At 37.7% G+C, this 23,237-nt stretch overlaps 1 protein-coding gene and 1 long non-coding RNA gene across 6 annotated transcripts in view; both read right to left on the minus strand.

Annotated features, from left to right (window-relative positions):
• The window catches only part of CD2AP (CD2 associated protein), a 75,165-nt gene that overhangs the window by 12,212 nt on the left and 39,716 nt on the right, over positions 1–23,237 (minus strand). For all 5 annotated transcript variants that reach the window (XM_088133562.1, XM_088133557.1, XM_088133569.1 and 2 more), the window contains 9 exons: positions 22,873–22,993; positions 20,241–20,428; positions 17,893–18,001; positions 16,779–16,873; positions 15,076–15,180; positions 13,128–13,164; positions 11,122–11,184; positions 10,258–10,417; positions 9,492–9,634 (listed from right to left, as the gene is read on the minus strand). In XM_088133562.1, coding sequence (XP_087989688.1) covers positions 9,492–9,634; positions 10,258–10,417; positions 11,122–11,184; positions 13,128–13,164; positions 15,076–15,180; positions 16,779–16,873; positions 17,893–18,001; positions 20,241–20,428; positions 22,873–22,993 — 1,021 coding nt within the window. The remainder of the gene's footprint in view (positions 1–9,491; positions 9,635–10,257; positions 10,418–11,121; positions 11,185–13,127; positions 13,165–15,075; positions 15,181–16,778; positions 16,874–17,892; positions 18,002–20,240; positions 20,429–22,872; positions 22,994–23,237) is intronic.
• LOC148216961 (uncharacterized) lies at positions 1,273–9,478 on the minus strand. Its single transcript, XR_015794717.1, has 3 exons — positions 5,137–9,478; positions 3,608–3,681; positions 1,273–3,059 (listed from the first exon to the last, which is right to left on the minus strand). It is a non-coding gene; the product is annotated as an uncharacterized LOC148216961 (long non-coding RNA).

Below are 23,237 nucleotides of genomic sequence, written 5' to 3' on the forward strand. Positions count from 1 at the left end.
CTCCACTCGTTACCTGTAGTAATGGCACCTGTTTGACCTTGTTATCAGTATAAAAGACACCTGTCCACAACCTCAAACAGTCACACACCAAACTCCACTATGGCCAAGACCAAAGAGCTGTTGAAGGACACCAGAAACAAAATTGTAGACCTGCACCAGGCTGGGAAGACTGAATCTGCAATAGGCAAGCAGCTTGGTGTGAAGAAATCAACTGTGGGAGCAATAATTAGAAAATGGAAGACATAGAAGACCACTGATAATCTCCCTTGATCTGGGGCTCCATGCAAGATCTCACCCCGTGGGGTCAAAATGATCACAAGAACGGTGAGCAAAAATCCCAGAACCACACAGGGGGACCTAGTGAATGACCTGCAGAGAGCTGGGACCAAAGTAACAAAGGCTACCATCAGTAACACATTATGCTGCCAGGGACTCAAATCCTGCAGTGCCAGATGTGTCCCCCTGCTTAAGCCAGTACATGTCGGGCCCGTCTGAAGTTTGCTAGAGAGCATTTGGATGATCCAGAAGAGGATTGGGAGAATGTCATATGGTCAGATGAAACCAAAGCAGAACATTTTGGTCTAAACTCAACTCGTGTTTGGAGGAGAGAGAATGCTGAGTTGCATCCAAAGAACACCATACCTACTGTGAAGCATGGGGATGGAAACATCATGCTTTGGGGCTGTTTTTCTGCAAAGGGACCAGGACGACTGATCCGTATAAAGGAAAGAATGAATGGGGCCATGTATCGTGAGATTTTGAGTGAACATCTCCTTCCATCAGCAAGGGCATTGAAGATGAAACTTGGCTGGGTCTTTCAGCATGACAATGATCCCAAACACACCGCCCGGGCAACGAAGGAGTGGCTTCGTAAGAAGCATTTCAAGGTCCTGGAGTGGCCTAGCCAGTCTCCAGATCTCAACCCCATGGAAAACCTTTGGAGGGAGTTGAAAGTCCGTGTTGCCCAGCGACAGCCCCAAAACATCACTGCTCTAGAGGAGATCTGCATGGAGGAATGGGCCAAAACACCAGCAACAATGTGTGAAAACCTTGTGAAGACTTACAGAAAACGTTTGACCTCTGTCATTGCCAACAAAGGATATATAACAAAGTATTGAGATGAACTTTTGATATTGACCAAATACTTATTTTCCACCATGATTTGCAAATAAATTCTTTAAAAATCAGACAATGTGATTTTCTGGATTTTCCCCCCCATTTTGTCTCTCATAGTTGAGGTATATCTATGATGAAAATTACAGGCCTCATCTTTTTAAGTGGGAGAACTTGCACAATTGGTGGCTGACTAAATACTTTTTTGCCCCAGTGTACCTGCTAACCTGCCATCACCAGCATCTGCTTTTCTTCAACAACAGCCCCTCAACCTTGAATGCCACTTTCTCTTTGCATGCCAGCCCGCTTCTTTGCTAGTCTACTGCCAAAGCCTGCCAGCTATTTATTACCTCCAGTGTCACAGGCAGCATGTCTTGCACACTGGATGCTGGGAAGCAGCAGTGGAGGGAGGCTCTTGCCCTCTAGTCCAGGCTTGTCAGCTTCCCAAATGAACCCAGTTTGGCACTGTGACACAGAATGATGCACTACTTGGGCCTCCTTTATACTTCTTTATACTTATCAGAGTCTTCTTTATACTTAGGATGACCCAACTAGACTACTTACAACGATCCAATAAAAGGCTGTGTCATGTTTTGTTCCTGCCTCTGCCAAAGCCTGCCTCCTCCACCTGTTGCACTCGCTCAACTCTGAGAGCTTCTGAACAACACAAGTGCACTAGCCCTTCTGTCAGCAACTGACATCTATAATAAAGTTAGGTGGGACTAAGCCACCTCAGAAGGGCAATCCATCTAATCTCTAGCATAGAGTACTGGCAGAAAGTTACAGCTGGAATTGGTGTGTCACACTAATATTTACTACTGACCTTCCTGGATCATTTTTCAAAATTAGATATGCTTGCCAGGTCTAAAGAAGGTACCCCATGCCTGACAGTCAAGGAAGTAAGTGATCGGAGCGTGGAACAGTGGACTCTTTTTTCCAGATGTTGGTTCTGGAAACCCTGGAAGTTACATCATGCAAACACTTGTAAAAGGGCATTCATCCAGATAATGAGTCCTGCCCAGAAAAGCATGTCCCATCTGCCAGCCCAGAAAGTTTTTATTTTTAAAATGGAAAAGGAAAACTTTCAGTATAATCCCTGTATAAACTTATGACTGAAAAAACGAGGCTGCTGAGCTGTCCTTTCCATATCCCTGCTACCTCTTTCTTAAAGTAGATGCAAGAACATTTGAAAAATATATTGCAGTGAAATCCTTGAACCTATCTGAGTGAGATGTCATCTTAAGAGTCTATTTTCTCTGCTATTTTCATCTCATTCTGCCAAAATAGAAAATGGGAAAGCATTTTGATATCTCCCAAATATAGTCTAATGAAAACTTCTTCTGAACAGGATTCAGAATTAGGCTGAATTCAATTGTCCCTGAATTTGGAAGCAGAAAATCAAATCAGATAATGACAAAGGTTGAATTTCCAATTCAAATCATCTCAGTGTCAGGCTTCGAGCGAGCACTGAGCAGTACATTTTAGCTTTCCAGATATTTAATCCCTTATACAGCAATTGGCTTTACTTGATAAAAGATTGTCAAACACGAATAGATTATACTATTTACAGTAGACAAGGGCAATGTCTTATATAGAACAGATGATTTCTCTACTGCAGGGCAAAGATGACAAAGCCTTTATATAGGTCTGTGCTCCATAATTTAAACTCTAGCTTTTTTCCTCTTGTCTTTCCAAGTTAATGAATACTTATCTTCTCTTGATGGCCTTGGGAGGCAGCTGAAACATATTTACCTAACAGTTCTCTCTAGCCTGGGCACTACTAGATTCTGCCTTCCCAGTTCTAGCCTTTAAATCCGGGCTGATTCACACATAACACCCCATTTATAAATTTCTTATTTATAATTACAACATGAACAGTTGCATAATAAATCCTATAAAGTTACCTTGACACGGCAATAAAAATCCATTTAATGTGGCAAGACATACTGTGAAAGAATGGATGCAAAAAACCTTAATAACCATGCCAGAATCGATAGCAATTATACAGTAGGCACATAGCTATCCCTACTCATAGGCCTAGTATGAATTTGCCCCAGTAACAATACAGCTCAATCTCTTCTCTCGGTTAGGCCTTGTGGTCCTTTCCCAGCCATCCATGTTCAGAATCAGAGCACTTACATATCTTAGCTTGTACCTTGGTGAAGAAGTTGCCTATTAACTATACCAGCTAGCTACATGCTGGTTAAAGGGCGTCTTACTCACTGTGGCCTTCTTTGGCCTCAGCCATGCAAAGAAACCCAAAACAAGAAAACAGAAGGATTCTGCTACTACCAAAATCTACTTTTTATGCAGTAATGTTACAAAATCATCCAAATATAACATTTTTCATCTGATACAGTTTAGTGTAAATTCTTGAAAACACAAACACGTTATTTAAAAGAAAATTAATTTAATAATAGCCAAGAATAGAAACTTAGGTTCAAGAACTAATATGGAACAAAGGATTTGGATTGCCATATAGAAAGTTTCTTACCAAAATGGAGAAGGGGAGGGTAATTTCCTGACACGTAAGAAGGGAAACATGGCAAACAGGATAGGAAACAAAATCTGGAAAGAAAAGTCAAGGAGACGAATATCTAGAAAAGATTCTGAACAAAAAAAGTATCTTGCAGGAAAAATACGACAGCATTATCTTCAAAACATAATCAGGACATTTCTATTTTAGCAATATCCATTCAATTTCATTCAGGGGAAGGATCTATGCTACACTTTAAAATATACAAATTTGGTACTGGATGCATTTCTAGCTACAATAATTGACTGGATCCATGACATTCTTTTTTCAGAGGTATTGAAATTCAGTTATCTCTGAATAAAGAGGTCAGTGACAGGGTTTCTTGATTTCCACTTATTAAAGTATTACATACATCTTCTAAAATCGTATCAATGTTTTTCTCTTAGCATATGGATTCTTGATTCCTCACAAACAGAAAATCTCACTACGCAAACTGAAGTCTTGTCCCATAATGCTGAACAGAGCTCCATGTATATATAACATCAAAAGTATACAGAAATAAAGAAATAAAGTACCAGTATTTTTCATGTTTATGTCAACTTTAAAAAGTTGGACTTAAATGAATGCAACAATAGAATAGCTTGTTCACAATTTATTAATTGGAGTGCCTCTGAAGATTGAATTAGTAGGGATTAAAACCAGAAATTAAAATATTAACAATATTAACAAAATGTCCACAAAAGTTACAAAAATATATTGCAGACTACAGAGCAACATTATATAACTTGATTAGGAATGGAAAGGAATTATAGCATATTGTATTATATAATGGAGAAACAGCAGGAAAGAAACTACTGAATGACATTTGGAAGCAACCAATTATTAAGAACTGTTCAACTGCAATGATTCAGTTATTGTCCTAAACACTAAATGTGCTGTGGACAGGTATATATCTGCCCTACTCATATATACATCTCTTCCTCAAAAACAAACAAAAAAACCTCAAGTGACAACGTTGCCAGATAGGCAAAACTATTTTTATTTACCTAGTCTTATAATAGATTACCTAGTCTTATAACAGATTTTAATAAAAACAAATCCAACTATTTAAAGGTTTTATCTACAGCACTGATCATTGTTCCTGTACTGATGGCACCACTCTGAGACTGATGAAAGTATTTAAATATTTTAACAAATATAACCATATATTCTTTACATACAGAGGCTGTGATGGGAATGAGACCTGTTGCTCCATTCCTCTGAAGGAGGAATCTCTCTCCAAACAAGCCCACCACAGTTGCTGTGGTACATCTATGTTTTGCCTTAAGCTCAGTTGGAAAGGACATTATGAAAACAATCCAGTGAGGTGCACAGCAAGTCAGAAACTGAAATATTTAGTGGAAATATTTCAAAAACTGTCAGCACCATTGCTAAGGTAGTAAAGGATGTGTGCCACTGACACTATAGACACACATATAGCAACAGATCCTTTATAATGATATTCTAGACAGAAATGATAAAACTAAACAGCAGTTTTATATGGTTACCTTGTAGAAAGGTTGTTTCACTAAGAGAAAAGATATGTGCATGGGGGGAGGGAGAGAGGGAAAGGAGATAAAAAGACAAATCAATTTTGGTTCTTAAACTGAGCAAAAAAATCTATATCCCTGAGTATATGAAGATTAGGGGACTTCTTTTTTAAAAAATCATTTGTTTGGAAAAAAAATACTTAGAAATATAAATGCATAGTTCTATAGATACATTATATACCCCATCCCTTTAAGACAATAGATGATTTATGGTTCTGTGATCACTAGAAGCAATGTTTCAGGCAGGGATGAAAGGAGTGGGTCACATGACTCTCTACAAACTCACCCTTCCAGTGTCATCCAGAACAAAGTTTTAGAACCCAAAGTTGTACATAGACAAAACTGCTTGCTTAAGTTTCCTTGGATTGCTCTGGGAGATTCATGTGACCTCTCTATACAAACATCCCCCACCCAGACCAACAGACACATGAATGCAACCTTTCAGAACTATCCCATAGTTTCAACCCTACATGGACTGATCTAGTCCAGTCTTCTACACTCTCTCTTTCCCTCTGGGTAAAAAGGAAAAGGTTGGCAACCTCCCCAAATTCTTTACTCCAACCAAGCACAAAAGGGGTTGCTAGATTTGATACATCGAACACTTTTCCATGCCCAAATAACCTATATTTTCCATAGTGTACATAATGGACAGTTCCCTTTTGTAATATTAAAATCCCAACTATTAAAATACCACAACTGTACATGGTTGTATGAAGAACTACTTTTTGTCGTTTCAGTCTCAGTCCTACCAAATATTTTTCTTTCTTTTTATTTGGTAACAAAATTTACTGCACTTTGAATAATAGTGTCCTACATCTAAAAAGAAGATTAATTATGCTTTTTTATCTTATTAAGGTGTTATAAATGATTACATTTTTCTTTCTTTGGTCTAGTGCATAAACTCTGCTGCAATTTATGATTGATGGCTATCTGGAAATACCCTCCCCTAAAACCTTTATAGACATTTGAATAAAGGTCCCTGAAAGGAGCTCATTCCTTCCTGTTCTGAACATAACTGGGCATGAAATATGGACCTCTACACTAAAATTGGCTACACCATTTCTGACAGGTTTGGAGAAGGAACATCTGAAGCCTCAAAAACTCTTCCGATTGGCCTGTGAAGCAAGAAGTCTCCACAGCTTGAAAAGAAATCATATAGGGTCCTTCCAACTGTGCATGCCAGAATTCTAAAAGCTCTTCCTATTGATTAACATGCAAGAGTGTACATGTCAGGGAAAAACCACATTAAACACGGGAGAAAGACACACCGTAAAACAAGTCACTTCAAAGTTCTAAAAACTTTATTAAACGTTAGTTCAACAAGCAAGTAAAATTCAATCATAAGCATACAAGGTACTTACTTAGTAGATTCACATTGCAATGCGGACCAACAAGAGCAAGCCGTCAACTGAGACAGCTTGACCATGTGGTCCCGACACCTTGGTTGTACTCCTTCTTATCCTTTAAAACCGCAAACCACAATCATGACTCTCAGGATTTTCATAACGTTCCCAGAGCTAATATTACCACATTTCCCTGTTCCCTCTGTCCCTGTCATGTCTGTTCCCATCAACAATTTTGCTTATTTAACAGTTTGCTTAGTTTTGCAAATTTTACTTACTTCCTCTCATTGCCCCAAAGGTCATCTCCAAGTTAGCCCTTGCTTTTATTATTAAATGTGATTAAAAAACATATCTATATTAAAATACGTTTTAGGCCACTAGCATTTTTCTTCTCACAATGTAAAAAGAAAAAAAAAGTGTATTTGTGTGTGGTCACATAACCTCCTCGACCACTGCAGGAGAAGTAAACGTATAGCCTAAGATTCTAAAACTTCTTCCTACTGATCATCATGGAATGGGGTCACATCATCTTACTCCTATCATTTATTCCTTAATTAGGACTTCTGGCCTACGGTAAGAACTTTGCTCAGGTCAGGGCAATAAATCATTTGTTGTTTAAATGGGGTGGGGAGGATTTGTCAATAGCTATGTACGTATTCATGCATGCATGTATGTATTTATCAAATTCCCAACAACTATGGGTGGTTCACAACAACAAATACAAAGAAACAGAATAAATAAATTAAAAGAGAGAGAGAGAGAAAAGCCAGGAATAATAAACTGGACAGGAATAAAGCCGAGAGGCTTCATTCTCCCTCACCAAAGGCCAGGGTGAAGAACCTTAATATATGGCGGTTAGTTGCTATTTAATCAGTCATAAAAGTACCTTATAGATCACAAATGCATATGTTGAGAAAATCATGTAACAAGAAAAAGGGAGTACACTTTTATTTTTCCTAATATGAACATTAAAATGATTTCATGACAGATGGAAAGCTGAACTTTGGTATACTTTTTGACAGAAAAATGAGCCTCAAAAAAAACCCCCTTTCCTTTAAAATTTGGGTGCACTCTGTCCTTGCAGAAAAATCAGTGTGTTGTTTGACTGCCTAGCAAGTGTTTCTGAGATCTGCCTGATCTGAATTACAAGTAAAATGCTGAAGTACAACAGAAAATCCTATTTCAGAAGAAGAGATATTAAGAGATGAAAGAACATACATACCTTGCCCTGATCACTAAAGCTCAAATGATATTTCCTCAGATGTAACAGACAAATGAAAATATTAAAAGGCCCTATGGGAAGAGGTCCTACAATAGTGATTGTGAAGAAGTCAGGTATGACACTGATATCTCTTTGCTAGTCACAGTAATTTCAGCCAAATTCAGCTTTTTAGATCTGTTAAATGCAAGGCTGGATTTTTATAAACAATCCAACATGGTAAAGCTCACATCATGCTGAAAAACAAGAAAGATAAGATAATTGGCCTGAATCAATCCACTGCAGGATGAAGGTTATGGAGTTTAATCTCACCAGTGCAGGTTAGTAGTTTTTTTTTTTTTTAAACTAATCTACGCTGAGAGAGAGTAACTGGCCCAAAGTCACCCAATCAGCTTCCATGCCCAAGGAAGAACTAGAATCTGGGCTCTTAGTCCAGCACTTTAACTACTATACTACCCTTGCACTCTAATTAAAATAAAGATTCTGAAGGAAATACCAACCCCAAGTAATAATCTACAAACTATGAAAGAATTATTGTGCTTTGCTTCTGTATTCTGATTTTGCTTTGCTAATATGAATGGTAACTCAGTTTATTCCTACTAGACCCTCAGTTTGCTTATCAGATACTAATTTATTCAATTTGCTTCTGCAGAACCGTTCTGATGTTAACACAAATTACTGTAATACAAAACGTGTGGATTATAAAAAACTCTTAAGTTAGTGTAAATCATTCCTTGTTAAATTTTACATGCATTGAACTTTAATGAAATAGATGCTTGAGGCCTTACTTTTGAAGCATAACAAAATAGCAGGAAAATGATTTTTATAATGTAAAAGAGCTTGTTTTGTACTTCTTGTACTGGTCTAAGACTGTAATAAACTGATATGAGTATGAGTATGTTTTAAGGACCCTCTTTTTAAAAAAACAAAAACAAATGCATTATACATAAACATTATTTTTCCCATTATCTACTTATTATGAAATGCTAACTTTTAAATGGGCATAAGCATTCTCAGTGGTATACAGTGCACATCATTTTAGCTTTCCAAATATTGGAGCAAATCCAAAATAAACAAATACATAAATTCCAGAAGTCTCTAGAGTCTTTTTTAATAACTATTTTTAATAGTTCCAGAAGTTTGTGGTAGGGAAAATCTTGCAGTATCTTAAAAAATGAATACGTTTATTATGTCATAAGCAAGAAGTAGTCCACATTTGGGGCTGGTGGACAGATCTAGAATTTTGAAAGGAGGTCAGAAACATTTGCTATTGAGAGGCTTATTCACAGAGTGGCAGCAATGGTGGACAGAACACAGCCATTTATCAGAAGGCAAACCTCAGGGTATTCTTTTCAAGGCAGGTGAGCAAGTAAAGCACTGTGGTGCAATCATCCACCCTTTCCGTTTTCTAACAATGCCTACGGGCCTTATAAGGGACTCAGAAGCATTCTTATGATTCTAGAGGTTAAATACTTTGCTTTGCTACAAGATAGTTTTCTATTTAAATTTGCCATTAAAAGTATAGAAGAAAGTATGAAGTATGGTGGGGATCCTGAGGGCTATCAAGGGAAGTAGTTTCACATATGCTGATGCCTACAGGCCATTTGAGACCAACCCATATGCTTTCCTACAACAGAGTCCACTGATGATAATATATTCCTTCTGAAGATGCTGTTCTTTATTCTTTGTTTTGCTTCTAATACTGTAGAGCAGAAAATTGAGACTTCATTATGTATGCTTTTCAAGCTTACCTGCTTCTTTCAAGTTCCGAACTGCGGCTGAGTCTACCTCTACTGATTTTGATTTCAGTGGTAACTGTTCAGAGTCTAACTTTGGTTTCACTGCTGGCTCAATTTCAGATTTTGGTCTCCAGGACGCAACTTCCCCATTTATCCTATGTTTGAAAGTCAAGTTAAATAATTTTATCAGGAATTAAGGAGAAAAAAAGAAAGAAAACACATGTAACAAAAACTTTATATATGCTTATACAAAAATTAGCTCAGTGTGAATCCAGTTCTTCAAATTGTGGGTTATAGGCTGAAATATATCCAGAGACGCATAGATTTTGCTCCCTTCTTACACACAAGTTCCCTCCTCCAGTTTGTGTTTTTATCTAAGTACAGGTCTTCACAGTATCCAACTCAGCTAACTACGTTACTGTTACTACAACTCATAATTTGCATACTCAGCAATCTATGGTTCCAAGATATACTTTGGAAGTAAAGTAAAAATTATATTTTGCTGCTCTAAATGTCAGAGCAAATAACAGGCAAACAAAGAAGAAGCAAACTGAGATGGGAAAAACAAGTGTGAATGTAAAAACCTGCAGTGTGTTTCCCCAATCTCAAAAGGGTTCCTTGGAAGGACAGGGTTATGAAAGGTAAATAAGGATGTAATAAGAGTTTGCAATATAGTTACATATATGCAACTCTTATAATGTCCAAACTTTACTCTGCCTTTCAGAAATTTTAAAACAGCATGTCAAAATATTTCACACACAAAACAAGATATACTTACTTAGAAACTGGTGGCTGCAAAACTGCTTTATCTGACCATTTTGAATGCAACATCCCAGCTTTTAATATACTATTAGCCTTGTTTGGAGGGACAGGCTTTTTCGGTGGAACTTGGGGAGCCACTGGTTTACATGTCTTCTGATCCAACGCTGGTTTTTCATCTGGCAATTAGAGTGAATGAATAATATTTCGGCAGTTGGAAAACTAATTTTGTAAAGCTACCATAAACATAATGCAGAAATAATTTATAAAAGCTTCTTCCATGGATGTAGGTTGTTCTGAACAAAGACCCCAATTTGCATTCTGGAAGCAATTCCAAATAAGACTAAGACGAAAACAGCACATAGTTGAATCAAGGCCAAGGAATCTTGCTCCCTTCCTTTAGTCTACTTTCTCAGGTTCATAAATTTGCAAGGGACTCTTTTTTAAATGGACACAAGTAGAATCCAGCATGTTATCCATAAAGCCTACAAAATACTGACCTCCCTGGGGCATAGGATTTATTAGCAAAAGTTTTTGCAGAAAAACATGAACTTACATTCTTTAAAATCAATTTTGCATGGAGTTTAAATTTCCTTTTACTGCCAACAAAATAGATTTTACACAACACCTACATCTCTCATCTGCTTTACAAAAACTAGTTATTTTACCTATATGCTCCTGTAATATTGCACTGAATGGTATTTCATAGTTAGTGCTTACTACTTCAGGGATATACATACAGTTTTAAAATTCTACAAATACTGCATGATGAGATGTTCTTATTTAGCTCTTTTCTAACCACCTGAATCATATGCTTATGTTTATGTTAAAGCTGCTTTGTTTTAAACTACAGTCCTAGTATCAGGGGTAAACCTGATCTTACCCTTTTCTTCATTCCTGAGATGAGGAAACTTTTTCTCCACAGACAGAAGGTCAGCCTTTGAACCTGTACGCAGAGCCAATATTTAATTTGTGAATCACAACTGCTTTAGTAGGGTAACAATCATATAATGATCATTAATGCTAAAATGTATTGTGCACCTATCAAATATGTGGCAGAAATAGAAGTTCAATTAGAAGTAGAAATGTGCTCGCTAGCATAGGAATGCTAGTCTTTGTAAGTAAGAATTGTTTCACAGCATAACCTTCTAAAACCTGTATGATTAAATATACTGCTAAAAAGCATTTTTAACTATAGGGGGAAAAAATAGTTTACACACCATCACATGGAAGCATGTTGAGGATTATCTCCTCATCTGCATTCCTAGGACTCATGGACTCATGTATATTGCACAGGTAGGTCACAATTAGTGTGAGTTCAAATAGTGTGAAATTCAATTTAGGGCAATTTACAGATTGATACTAGATAGTGTTCAATGTGAGCCAAAGTTCAGTTAGTGGGAGGCTAGCACACATGCAGTTGAGGCTAGCGCATGAGCAGTTGCCACTGGGGTTTTAGGTGCTAATTGTCGTATGTGCAAAATGGAGGAAAGGAAGGTTCCATTCAAGGAAAGCTCAATAAAGAGAAGGTTCATTTTAAAGACCTGCAGCAGAATACAGGAGATAGCAGGTACACTCTGAATATGGGTTTATCCTCTTTTACTGTTATACAGTATACTAATAAACATATAAAAATTATGTTTAAAAATTTCAATTGCCTATTTCTGTTGAACTGTGTCTCATTTCAGGTTCAAACTCACACACACTCATTTGTTAGTTGAAAAGAGCAATTTACTCAAGACTGAGCAGATCACAGCAGGCAAGGGAATGAATGTAAATCAACAAAGTCTTCTGTAAAGAAAGCTTGCCTGGGTGGTTTCGCTTTCAACAGGAGCACACAGAAGAGTACAGATAGTCCCCAGATTAAGAACGCTTGGTTTACAGATGACCCATAGTTAAGAATACAGCTATTGTAGCAAAATTCGAGTTAAATATACAATGATTCGAGTTAAATGCACAATGGCTTGAGTTCATTACACAATACTACTCATACAGTATTATACAATAATACTATTCCAGTTTACGTACAAATTCGACTTAAGGACAGACCTTGGGAACAAAACTCATTCTTAAACTGGGAGCTGCCTGTAGTCAAAATCCAGTCCAAAGTTCAGAGAGCCAAGTCAGGTTTGTCAGCCAGTCCAGGGTCAGATTTACATAAGCAGGATTCAGAGGAATGACACACCAGAGCAGGAAACTGGATGGTTGTTTCCAATGGAGAAACATGGGTCAGGGCTGCCTCTTAAAACAGGCTGCAGCCACTCTCTTTAATTAAGAGAGTTACTCCATTGTTTGGCAAGGAGCCTCACTGAGCATCTTTGCTCTGCTCTCCACTCTACTTGCCAAGTCTGAGGGCTTGGAGACCCTACATCATCATCTGACTGCTCCAGCTGTTCTGATGGTGCCTGTGTTTGATCAGCCTCAGGTGATTTCTGGCTTGGGGACTTCTGAGGCTGACATTCCACTGATTCAGCTGGAGCAGCTTTTTCAGAGTCAGAGTCTTGAGTCCTGGGCCATGACAAACTGGAACCAATTACCCTATTTTCCATAGAAATATCACTTTGAACAGTGTGAGTTCGAATAATGTGACCATTTTGTAGGATTCATTAACCACACTAATCGAGACCTAGCTGTACAGTATAGCAGAAACTGATGGCTCACAAATAACAGCCACATCATTGTTTCCAATAATGAAAACTGTCCACATTTCAATGTTGTAAACTACTTTGGGTATGAATGGATTTCATCTGATAAGCAACATCTTAAAAAAAATTGTTCTGATCAAGTTCAATTTCTCCTAAATACATTTCTCTCAGAATATATTAACAATTTCGAATCAACTTCATCCTCTTTTGCTATTAAAGTCTAATAAAAGCCTATCTTACATACCTTGACCTTTTGCGGGAGGTGGTGGTTTCTTTGGCTTCTGCAAAGAGGACACAATATAAATAACTAATATTTATGCCAAATATTTTCCTGAATTAAGACCCAGAAGACAACAGGTATACTCAGTGACTCCGTTGTACTGATTACAGGTTACTGATGCAAGGATTACAAACAGCTCCATATGCAGATAGAGATTTTTGAAAATGTCCAAATAGGAGAAGGAAGGAGTATTAGGTATGCTCGCCACCTTGAGTTACTTATAAAAATAATAAAGGCGGGATAATAAAAAAAAAACAACCACCATTACTGATTGCTGAAAAAGGAGAGGAAGCAGAGAAGACAGGGGATAAGCAACTAATCCTTTCTCCTCACTTCCCAGAAATCTCTTATTCTCCACAAGTACAAGTTTTATTACTACCTGCTTAGGAAAAAGTGAGTATCTGTAAAGATAAGGTTAATGTATAGGTGACTGCGGTTAACTACACTTCTCCAGAAAAAGGTGCAGTTGGCATACCAATCTAAGGCAATCAAAAACACTCTTAGCCATCCAGGAACAGAACAACTATGAACCCAAATTTTCAAGTTCATTGAATAGTATCTAAAATAAGAATTTAGACCTGTTTGAATTTGAAAAACTTATAACACAACATTCAGACCATTTTCTGGGGCTTGTCTACAATTTGCTGGTGAAATACAATTCAGAAATCGAGTAAGTTGGACTATATGATCAAAGAGATGCAGAATTTGAAGATCACATTTTGGAGCCCTTAGCAATCCTTTTTTTCCCTTTTACTACCTTGAATAGTTTGGTATCATCAACAAACTTGGCCACTTCACCTCCAGATTGCTTATAAACACTTAATCAGTATTATTCTTGATACCAGTTCCTGGATGACACTACCTGGAACTTCTCTTCAATTTTAGTATTTTTCATTTATTCCTACTCTAACTCCTGTCCATGGGGGCACCTGTCAAAATTTGCTCAGGAGACTATTTGAGTGACTTTGTTAAAGTCATTTTTAGAAGTCCAAGTATACAATGTCTGTCATAACACCCTTCTCCATATGCTTGTTGTCACCCTCAAAAAAGTAATCCAGCATCAAATTTTGGAATACATACTAATGCAAGATGCCTTTACTTATTCTATACATATATACATTCTTCTGTAGGCTTTGGAGATATTTCCCTAAACCCTACTGACCACACCTTCTGATTGCCCAAGCATACAGTTCAAGAATAACATATGGCTTACTAGTATGCAAGGAAGAAAATGTAAACTTTCATGAGTTTAATTTTGCTTAGGGTTTTAAGGACCCAAGCCAGTATTTTTATTTGAATTAAAAATATTTCAGAGCCAAAAATGAAAGTACTGTTGTTGTTATAGGTATCCATCACTTTGGATTCAATTTCCAAAAGAAGCTTTGGGGTGATAGGAGTGGAAATGTAGCATCTGTCTGCATGACCTTAAAGCAGTGCAGATGTATGATTTGAGATAAAGGAGCATTTGTTTTAAGGTGTTGCATGGCCATGAATGCAACATCTTAAAACAAACACTCCTTTATCTCAAATCATACATCTGAAGTACCTTTTGGAGACTGAACCTGAAGTGCTGAACAGTGCTAATAATAGGGGTTGTCCCACCCGATCTTCCAAGATACTTCATTTCTCTTCATAACAGGTCTATGAGAAAGGTTAGACTACATGATAGTGACTGGACCAAAGTCACCCAAATGAGGTCTCTCCCTAGAGAGGTCCACTGGTATAGCAGTGCTATATTAACAGAGCAAATAGCAAGGCAAAAAAATAAAGGAGAAAAGAAATAGAATGTTGAATTATTAAAAAAAAAACTATGACTGCATATTCATGAATCTATAAAACACACTACTTGGTTATTATATCAGCTTTCTAAAGAAAAGCTACAATATTTTTAAAAACTGCAGTAAGTACTTACAGGGAAATCTTTATCTGATTCATGAATCTGAACTGCAAAGTTGTCTGGAAAAACTCCTTCTTTACCATTAAGCATGCCTCTCCACCATCCTGGCTCTCCAGTGTCCTAAAACAAAATTACTAAATATATATTCATTTTACACAACAAATAAATTTTCAGACTTCATCATCCACCCACCCAGCTTACATTAAGTTGCAATTGTTTAAAAACTGGGTCACACATCACACTAAGCCATAACATATGTGTTATTTTTTTAAGACTTAGCATGAGTTATGCATACAATCAATGAATAAACAAGAATTTGCTCTACGACAGTAAACCAGTTTGGGACATGGTTTGCTGTTGGCTTATTGGCTGCACTTGTTACTTTGCAAGATGTGCAAATGGTTATGCACACTTTGTGCTTTCCTAGTTTCATCTGGATTCATTTTTGTGCCTTAAGCATATGTTTGCAGAAATGTATCTAAAACGTCTGCAGCAAATGAAAAAGTAACTTTATGACCAATCCTTGCATTTACAACCATCACAGGTCTGTAAAGCAAAGGAAAGCTGAAGTAAGATCATAGCACAATTGCAGTTTCACTAGTGATCGCTTCCCTTAACAACTGAGTTGCCAGTCCCAATTGTGCTCGCTAAATGAGGACTACCTGTAATGTCCTAGCTTTTTAAACATTCTTGCAACTCAATTCTTGTTATTGAGAGAATAACAGTATCATCACTGTAGGGTGAAATGGGAAGTTTCCAAGAACCTAGAGATGTAGGAAAGAACTCTGAAGCTGACATATGAGGGAATGGCAATTTCTATTAGTAATAAACAATACTGGTGTGAGGATACAGCCTTGTTTTACTCCTTATTTTGTTGATACAGTTCAGTGAACAATCCATATAAACCTACACTCATTCTGATAAATATAACTGAAGAGATGGCTGGTGTGGGTCTTCCGGGCTGTGTGGCCATGTTCTGTCACAGATGCTGGCGAAACGTTAGGAAACAAAACTTCCAGAACACGGCCACACAGCCCAGAAGACCCACACCAGCCATTGTATTCCGGCCGTGAAAGCCTTTGACAATACATAACTGAAGAGAACTGATGCAGTAAATACAGTAGATGCTTATATATGTCAGTATTACCTAATTTCATCAACAGTCTATTTCTTTTGAGTCAACGTTTGCAGTCAAATCAGCAGTTGCTACATCCAAATGTTTTGTAGCAGTGTTCATATATTTAAAAGCAAGATAAAAGAAAACCTAACAATTGTCAAGCATGCTTTGACTTTTCCTGAAATCTATTATAGATTTCATTATAAATAATCTTGTTAGTCTCTACCCAGTCTTCCAATTTGTCTAATAATGTCTTGGTATAAAGTTTAACAGGAATATCCACAAGGCTGATTGCTCACTAATTCTTGGGATTTTGCTTGTCTCTTTTTTATAATATAGGTATTATTACACCCAACCTCCAATCCTCTAGATAGGTTCCAGTTTTGCTAATATAAGTAAACAGTTTAATCAGCAAAGGTGCCCACCAAGTGCAATAGCATTCATACACCTCTGCAAGGATCATATCCTTACTTGAAGCCTTATTAGAGGCTAAGGAAGCAAGCAATCTCACATGTGGTTTACAGAAACTAGAGTCCCCAAAATGTGTCTAACCCTAGATTTAATAAAAAGAAATGTTTTTATTTAAATATAAATAACTTACCTTGCTTATTATTTGGATAATATCACCTTCTTTAAAATTAAGTTCATCCTCATGGGTACCTTCATAGGCAAATGAGGTTTTGCAGTATTCTTTAGCTTAAAGGAAGGAATGAAAGTTTTGAATACTGAACACATTCCAATGGTTTTTGCTTGAATACAAATGTCTACAGTTCACAATAGGTAATTAATGGGGAGATGGGGTATCACTTAAAGTGGAATGTCTATTAAACCTGAATGGAATCTTGCACATGCATACGGGAATTGAATGTTTTGTATGTGCATTTTATGGATTTTATGCATGCATATTTTATACATGCATAAAAACACTGATAAGATTACAGTAACACATATACAGATATGGTTCATGGAAAGATTCTGCCCATTGCATTCACAGTCCACTAATCCAAGGTCAGTTCAGTCAAGGGTTTACTATATACAATATGTTTAATCTCTATTACTTTACCATGAAGTATGGCACACTACTATTAATTATTTAAAAGCTATGCTAGTGAGGGACAGAGAGTCACTCCAGAGAGATATCACAAAATCATAGGAAGAGATTATGTCACCCTCCCCCTTGTTTATGAGCAATTTAAATAAGACAAGGTATCAGCTGAAGAACAGTAGCAACTAAGTTATTCAAATGATTTACTGAAGTCCTGCGTTCAGAAAAGACACAAGAGAGCAAAGTCAAGAGAACGTCTAACAGCTCTACTAGATATACCAAGATTTATGATGGAAAATTATGATGACATTTTTACCACACAAGCTAATAGAATAGTCTTGGGAGTTTTATGCAGCAGAACTGGATATATTTACAAACAGTAAAGAAATAAATTGCTATCACCCATCTCTACCATCACTAAACTGACAAGCTGCTCTGATGCCTTGCACGTTTAAGGATTCTAGCGGTGAAGGTAAAATGCATTATACTGTCAAACATAGCAAAGTCGAATGGAAATTACTACTGGGGTATATATTCCTCACCCAGGATGTAAGAATATTTTCTTCAAGAAGGCAGGAATAAACTATCTACCCATTTGAGAAATCAATTTTTGTCAAATATTTTATATTAAAGATTTTAAAATTAAAATAAAGCAGATATAAAATCCTACGTTTTTGTTTGCTTTCCGTTTCTACTTTTGTTACTTCTGTTGCCATTTCTGATTTTGTTATACCAGGGAACGGGGTTACTTTTGGTCCAGATGGAAGATTAGGTAATGGCTACACAAGAGATATGAAGATAAAAACAAGGATTAGACAGATGGCAAATATATTTTTATTTGTGATCTCTGAATCAGCTCAGGAAAATAAATGGTAAGGTATGTGCCTTACAGAACAAGAAGTTAATGAAACGCACATTTCTTTTGTTTTCAGTGCATTTAAGTGCAATGAAATATTTAATGCTTCCAAATAAAAACATTATCTGAGAGACTAACAGTAGGCTACAAGTCAAAGCATATATTTAGATATAATCAATTTTCTAAGATAGCCTTTAGATTTCTATGAATGTCAGTTCATCCTCTCCAAATTTAGCACATCTTTATTACCATTCCAGTAGTAAGTTTTGTCATTAGGTGCTGCTAATGTGTATTGAAGTTTCAACATTACTTGGGATAACAACAGCTTCATCTAATGACAGGTAACACCATTAAGTATAAGAAGTCATGAAAAACAGACAGGGCAGGACAAACCTTTATACAACCAGAAGGAAATTACACACAGTAAAAAGTAAATCTCTGAGAGAGACTTCTAAAGTCTGTTTTGCAAAGGTTCTTACATTAGAAACCACAATTACTCCTGCCCAAATATAGATACACAAACATGTATATGTAAAGTGTTTATTTCTAATGAATTCCAATAACACATATAACTTAACATATTTCAAAAAATAAAGAGATTAACTCTTAAAAGAAAGTACAGTGGTACCTCTACTTACGAACGCCCCTACTTACGAAAATTTCGAGATACGATCAGCTCCAGCCCCAAATATTTACCTCTACTTACAAACTCGCCTTGACTTACGAACCGGATCTGTGGCCATTTTCCGCCCGTTCCACGTGGTCCGCGGCCATTTTTCCGCCCGTTCCACATGGTCCGCGGCCATTTTTCCGCCCGTGCCATGTGGTCCGCGGTCATTTTCCGCCTGTTCCATGTGGTCTGCGGCCATTTTCTGCCCGTTCCACGTGGTCCGTGGCCATTTTTTCACCCCTGACACGTGGTCCGCCGCCATTTTCCCGCCCTGCCGCGTGGTCAGCGGCCGTTTTCCCGCCCCTGACACGTGGTCCGCGGACACCGAAACGGATTAACGGTAATTACATTGAATCTTATGGGAAAATTTACTTCAACTTGCGACCAACTCGACTTGCAATCAGAGTCACGGAACGGATTAAGTTCGTAAGTAGAGGTACCACTGTATAGCTCAAGTGATAAATATGCCTATACATGGTTGGCCATAACCTTTTAAAAAGGCCAAGTGTCTTTTCAAAGTTAGCGTGTGGGAAAAAATACAACTACAACATACACTATTTTTTTCCCAAATAGATTTTGAGAAATGGAAGTATAACTATTCATGTACTACTTTTCATGAGACATGAAAGCAAAAAGCCTTTACTTACTTTCATTATCAGCTGACTCAATAATGTGATTAAAAGTGGCCACCTATTTACAGGGGAGCAATCTATACTGCCTGAAATACCTTATGTGTAGTCAGGCTAGTTGACTGCCCTCATATCCTCCTTCAGATTTTCAAAAATCTAGTCAAACTATTGAAGTTTCCCCCAATTTCTACTACCATGCTCATGTGCTATTTTGCTAGCACAGACATGAACAGGCATTTGGAAACTTTTGCTTCCTCCTACTGACTTATCCATCCAATTTATATGCTGTCTGACTCCCAATGAGTTCTTCACTGCAGCTTGCCATGCTATTCAAACCCCAGAATCTCTTTTTAACTATGGTAAAGTTTCAAATGATAATTTATGTAGCTGGATTTTTTTAATTTATTCCACCTTTTATTCAGGAGCAAAAGATGATATACATAGTGATCTCCCACTTTATCCCATACCAACAACTTGCAAAGTGGGTGGGGTAAGAGTGACTGCCACAAAGTTAGTGAGCTTCTGTGGCTGAGGATGGACTAGAACATAGGTTTTCCCACTCCTAGTCCAACATTACACCTTACTGGCTCTCAAATTTTCCCAAATTATAGTTAAAAATATAATTTTTCAGATCTGAAGAATACAGTAAACTGCTTTATGTAAAAGGCATCAATGGAATGGTGCATTTCAGCCGTTGTTGCAGAACAATGTTACCTGTGAAGCAGCATCTGTTACAAAGAGGCAGAATAAAATTCTTCAAAAGGTAAACTACTTTGTTTTTATAAGTGCACAAGTTACCAAGCTTTTTATCCTAATACGTACAATTGCTCCATTTCGGAATGTATAATATTTAGGCTCATTACCTTATCTTGCTTTTTTTCTTCTGAATCATTACTGGACAATCTCGGCTTAAGTTTTACTGAGCCTTCTTTGAAAATATCTCCAAACCCAACTCCTCTGATTTTCTTTGGTTGTGCTATCTGTGCAAATGCAGACTCACTACCATTCCCTGGTGAGGTTCCAGGTGACTGTGGTCCATGAAAAACAGATTCTGAAAATGGAAAATTCGGTTAGCACTTATGTTTATGTTTAAGCATGCCCACAGGACCCCCTAACTATATGTTAGCACTGGGGTTTTCAACACAGTATCTATTACACTATAAATTCCACAGGGATATTAGGTCTACTTACATTCTGCCCTTAATATGTAAATTCCAAGGAAAGTCAGACAATTTCTATGTGAATCATCTTCTAGAAGATTTGAAACCCTTCATTACTTGTTCAACAGCCAAATTCTGGGCTGCCACAATGAGGTATAACAGGTCACAAGAATAACCACTTCTGTTTTATTCATCACCTCAGGTTTATTATGTCTAGTTAGCTTGTTTTAGGTGATATGTATTTTTACTTCATAGACTGAAGTAAATCTACGTGACCCCATTGCTTAGCAAGAGTTCTGGCAGTCCCAGTTGCCATCATAACCCCAAGACTTGCAGGTCGTTAAGTGGGAAGCAGTGGGAGTCCCAGTTAAGGAGCACAGTTATGCCATGGGGGTGTGTGCCACAGGGGGAGGGGGGAGGCCCTGGGAGGCCCAGTGCAAGCCATGCATCAGCACAGGGAAGTTGGAGGAAGCACGTTGCAGCACCGCGTGAGCACAGGGAGGCCAGAGAAAGCAGAGTATGGTGCCATATAAGCTCAGGGAGGCTGGAGGAAGCACAGGGTAGCTGGGGGAAGCAGGGTGCTACAGGAGCACAGGGAGGCCAGGGGGACTTACTGGAGCAACTTGTGACCTTCCCTACCAGCCTCCCCATTGATTTTGTTTGTGGGAAGGTTGCAAATGGCAAACTGTCATAAGTGTGAGCTGGTTGCTAAGTGCCCGAATCACGTCACTGTTGGGGTGGTGCAATGGCCAGAACTTCAAGGACTGGTGTAAGTACCATTCATTCTGTGCCATTGCAACTTCAAATGATTGCTGAATGAGCAGTTGGCGAAGACTATCTGTATTTTTAAATTTTGCTGGCCACTGAGCAAATAAATATTACTACTATGTGGATACAATGTGCTTAAGAAAACTTCTCTTGTTTTCTGCCAGGCTCCCAGACTATTATAATGTTACTAAGGCTTCACAGGGGGAGCATCCTCCAGAAGTTTGAAACCAAAGCTTCCACAAGCTCTACAAATGGCATGAAACTGAAAAATTATCTATTCTGAGACAATCAGTGATGTCTTCACAAGGATGCCCTTGATCTCTAGCTGTGTCTCAGATCTAAGTGTTGACACTCTATTACCTGCTGTTTCTATGGCTTTCACCCAAGTGGAAGGGAGGAAGGAAGGAATTGAGGGTTTGGACAATAAAGTAAAAACACTTGTTTTTGAAATGACAATCTAAAAGCCATAAAAATTGTTATCAATAAGAACCTTTCTCCCTATTACTTAAAGAAAGGAAAAATTAGAATAGTGTGAATGTATCGTTAAAAATGATGGGAAGAAAAACCTTCACCACAACTTGCATTTTTCTAATTTTTGATTGAACATGCCTTCAATCTGAGTATTAATAGTTTACGTCTATTAAGACCCTTTTGCCATACTTCTCTGAATGGATGCAATTCAAATATCATAAGGTTAAAGATGTGGAAATGTTTAAATCATTTCTATAAGTGTATACACAAATTTTTAACATTCAGAAATTCACAAGACACAAAAGCACTCATTTGACAGTAACTGTAATATATCATACACATACATTTCATTAGGGCTCTATGCCATTCAATCAGGGGTAGGCCAGTTAGTCAAAATCTACATTATCACAGTCAAATCTGGTGATAGACCACATTTTATAGGTGGGTACAGCCAGAGCCAAAAGCAAATGAAGCTATAGATATGGCTCTTACCTCACTGCAATACCAAAATGCGATTCTCCTCCTTTCCCAAGGCTTCCCTATCAACTGTACACGATGTGGAGGAAGTATCCATGAAAAGCACATTGCAGTAATCCATTTTACTTACATATCTTACTCTATTTTTTAACATATGGTCTTATTACTGTTCTGTATTTTATATTTTGTATTTTGATATAGCCTAATGGCTAATCAATAAAGTATTACACATATCAATGACACCAGACTCCAAACTGATGGATGATCACCCTAGCAGTTGTGTGTAGATGTTAAACAGGAGGGGAGAGAGCACGGATCCTTAAGGCACCCCAGAGCTGAGGGGCAGAGGGCACAATCTCCCCTGTCAACACCAACTAGAACTGGCTGCTGAGAAAAGGAGAACCACCATAGCACAGCGCCTCCATCTTCTAAGACCTGCAGCTGGCCCAGAAGAATGCTACGACCAACAGTATCAAAAGCTGCTGAGAGATCGAGGAGTGCAAGGATGGATGCACCACCAGGCATGACCAATGCTGTCCCAGCAATGAATCCCAGCCTGAAACTGACAGAAAGAAGCCCAGATAATTAGTTCCACCTTCTGTTTGCCTGCATTTATTACCTGTGTCTTCTAGGCTTTCTTGTATTTCTCCATCATCTGTTATCTCTAGTTCTTTTACAAAGTTAGAAGGAAAAAGGCCTGACTTGCCATTCAAAGTCCCACTCCACCAGCCTTCTTCCACCTGTGGAAAAAAAATGATTTCCATTACCTCTAACATGAAAAGGAAAGATGCTCACTATTTTTTGCTCTAAATACCATCAGAGATATGCAGGAATTCAGGAGTACCTTGAATATGCAGGACTAGTACATATACTTAATGGTCAGAGCATGTGAGGCAAGGAATACTGATGTTGGACAAGAGACTAAATCACCCACAGATTGTTAGAAATTGCTCTATATAGCTGTATGATACTAAGAAAACATAG

The sequence above is a fragment of the Python bivittatus genome, unplaced genomic scaffold (genome assembly GCF_059951505.1).
Source record: "Python bivittatus isolate LINGU-HERP-01145 unplaced genomic scaffold, Pbiv_v1 ctg000020_np1212, whole genome shotgun sequence".
Taxonomy (NCBI): Eukaryota; Metazoa; Chordata; class Lepidosauria; order Squamata; family Pythonidae; genus Python; species Python bivittatus.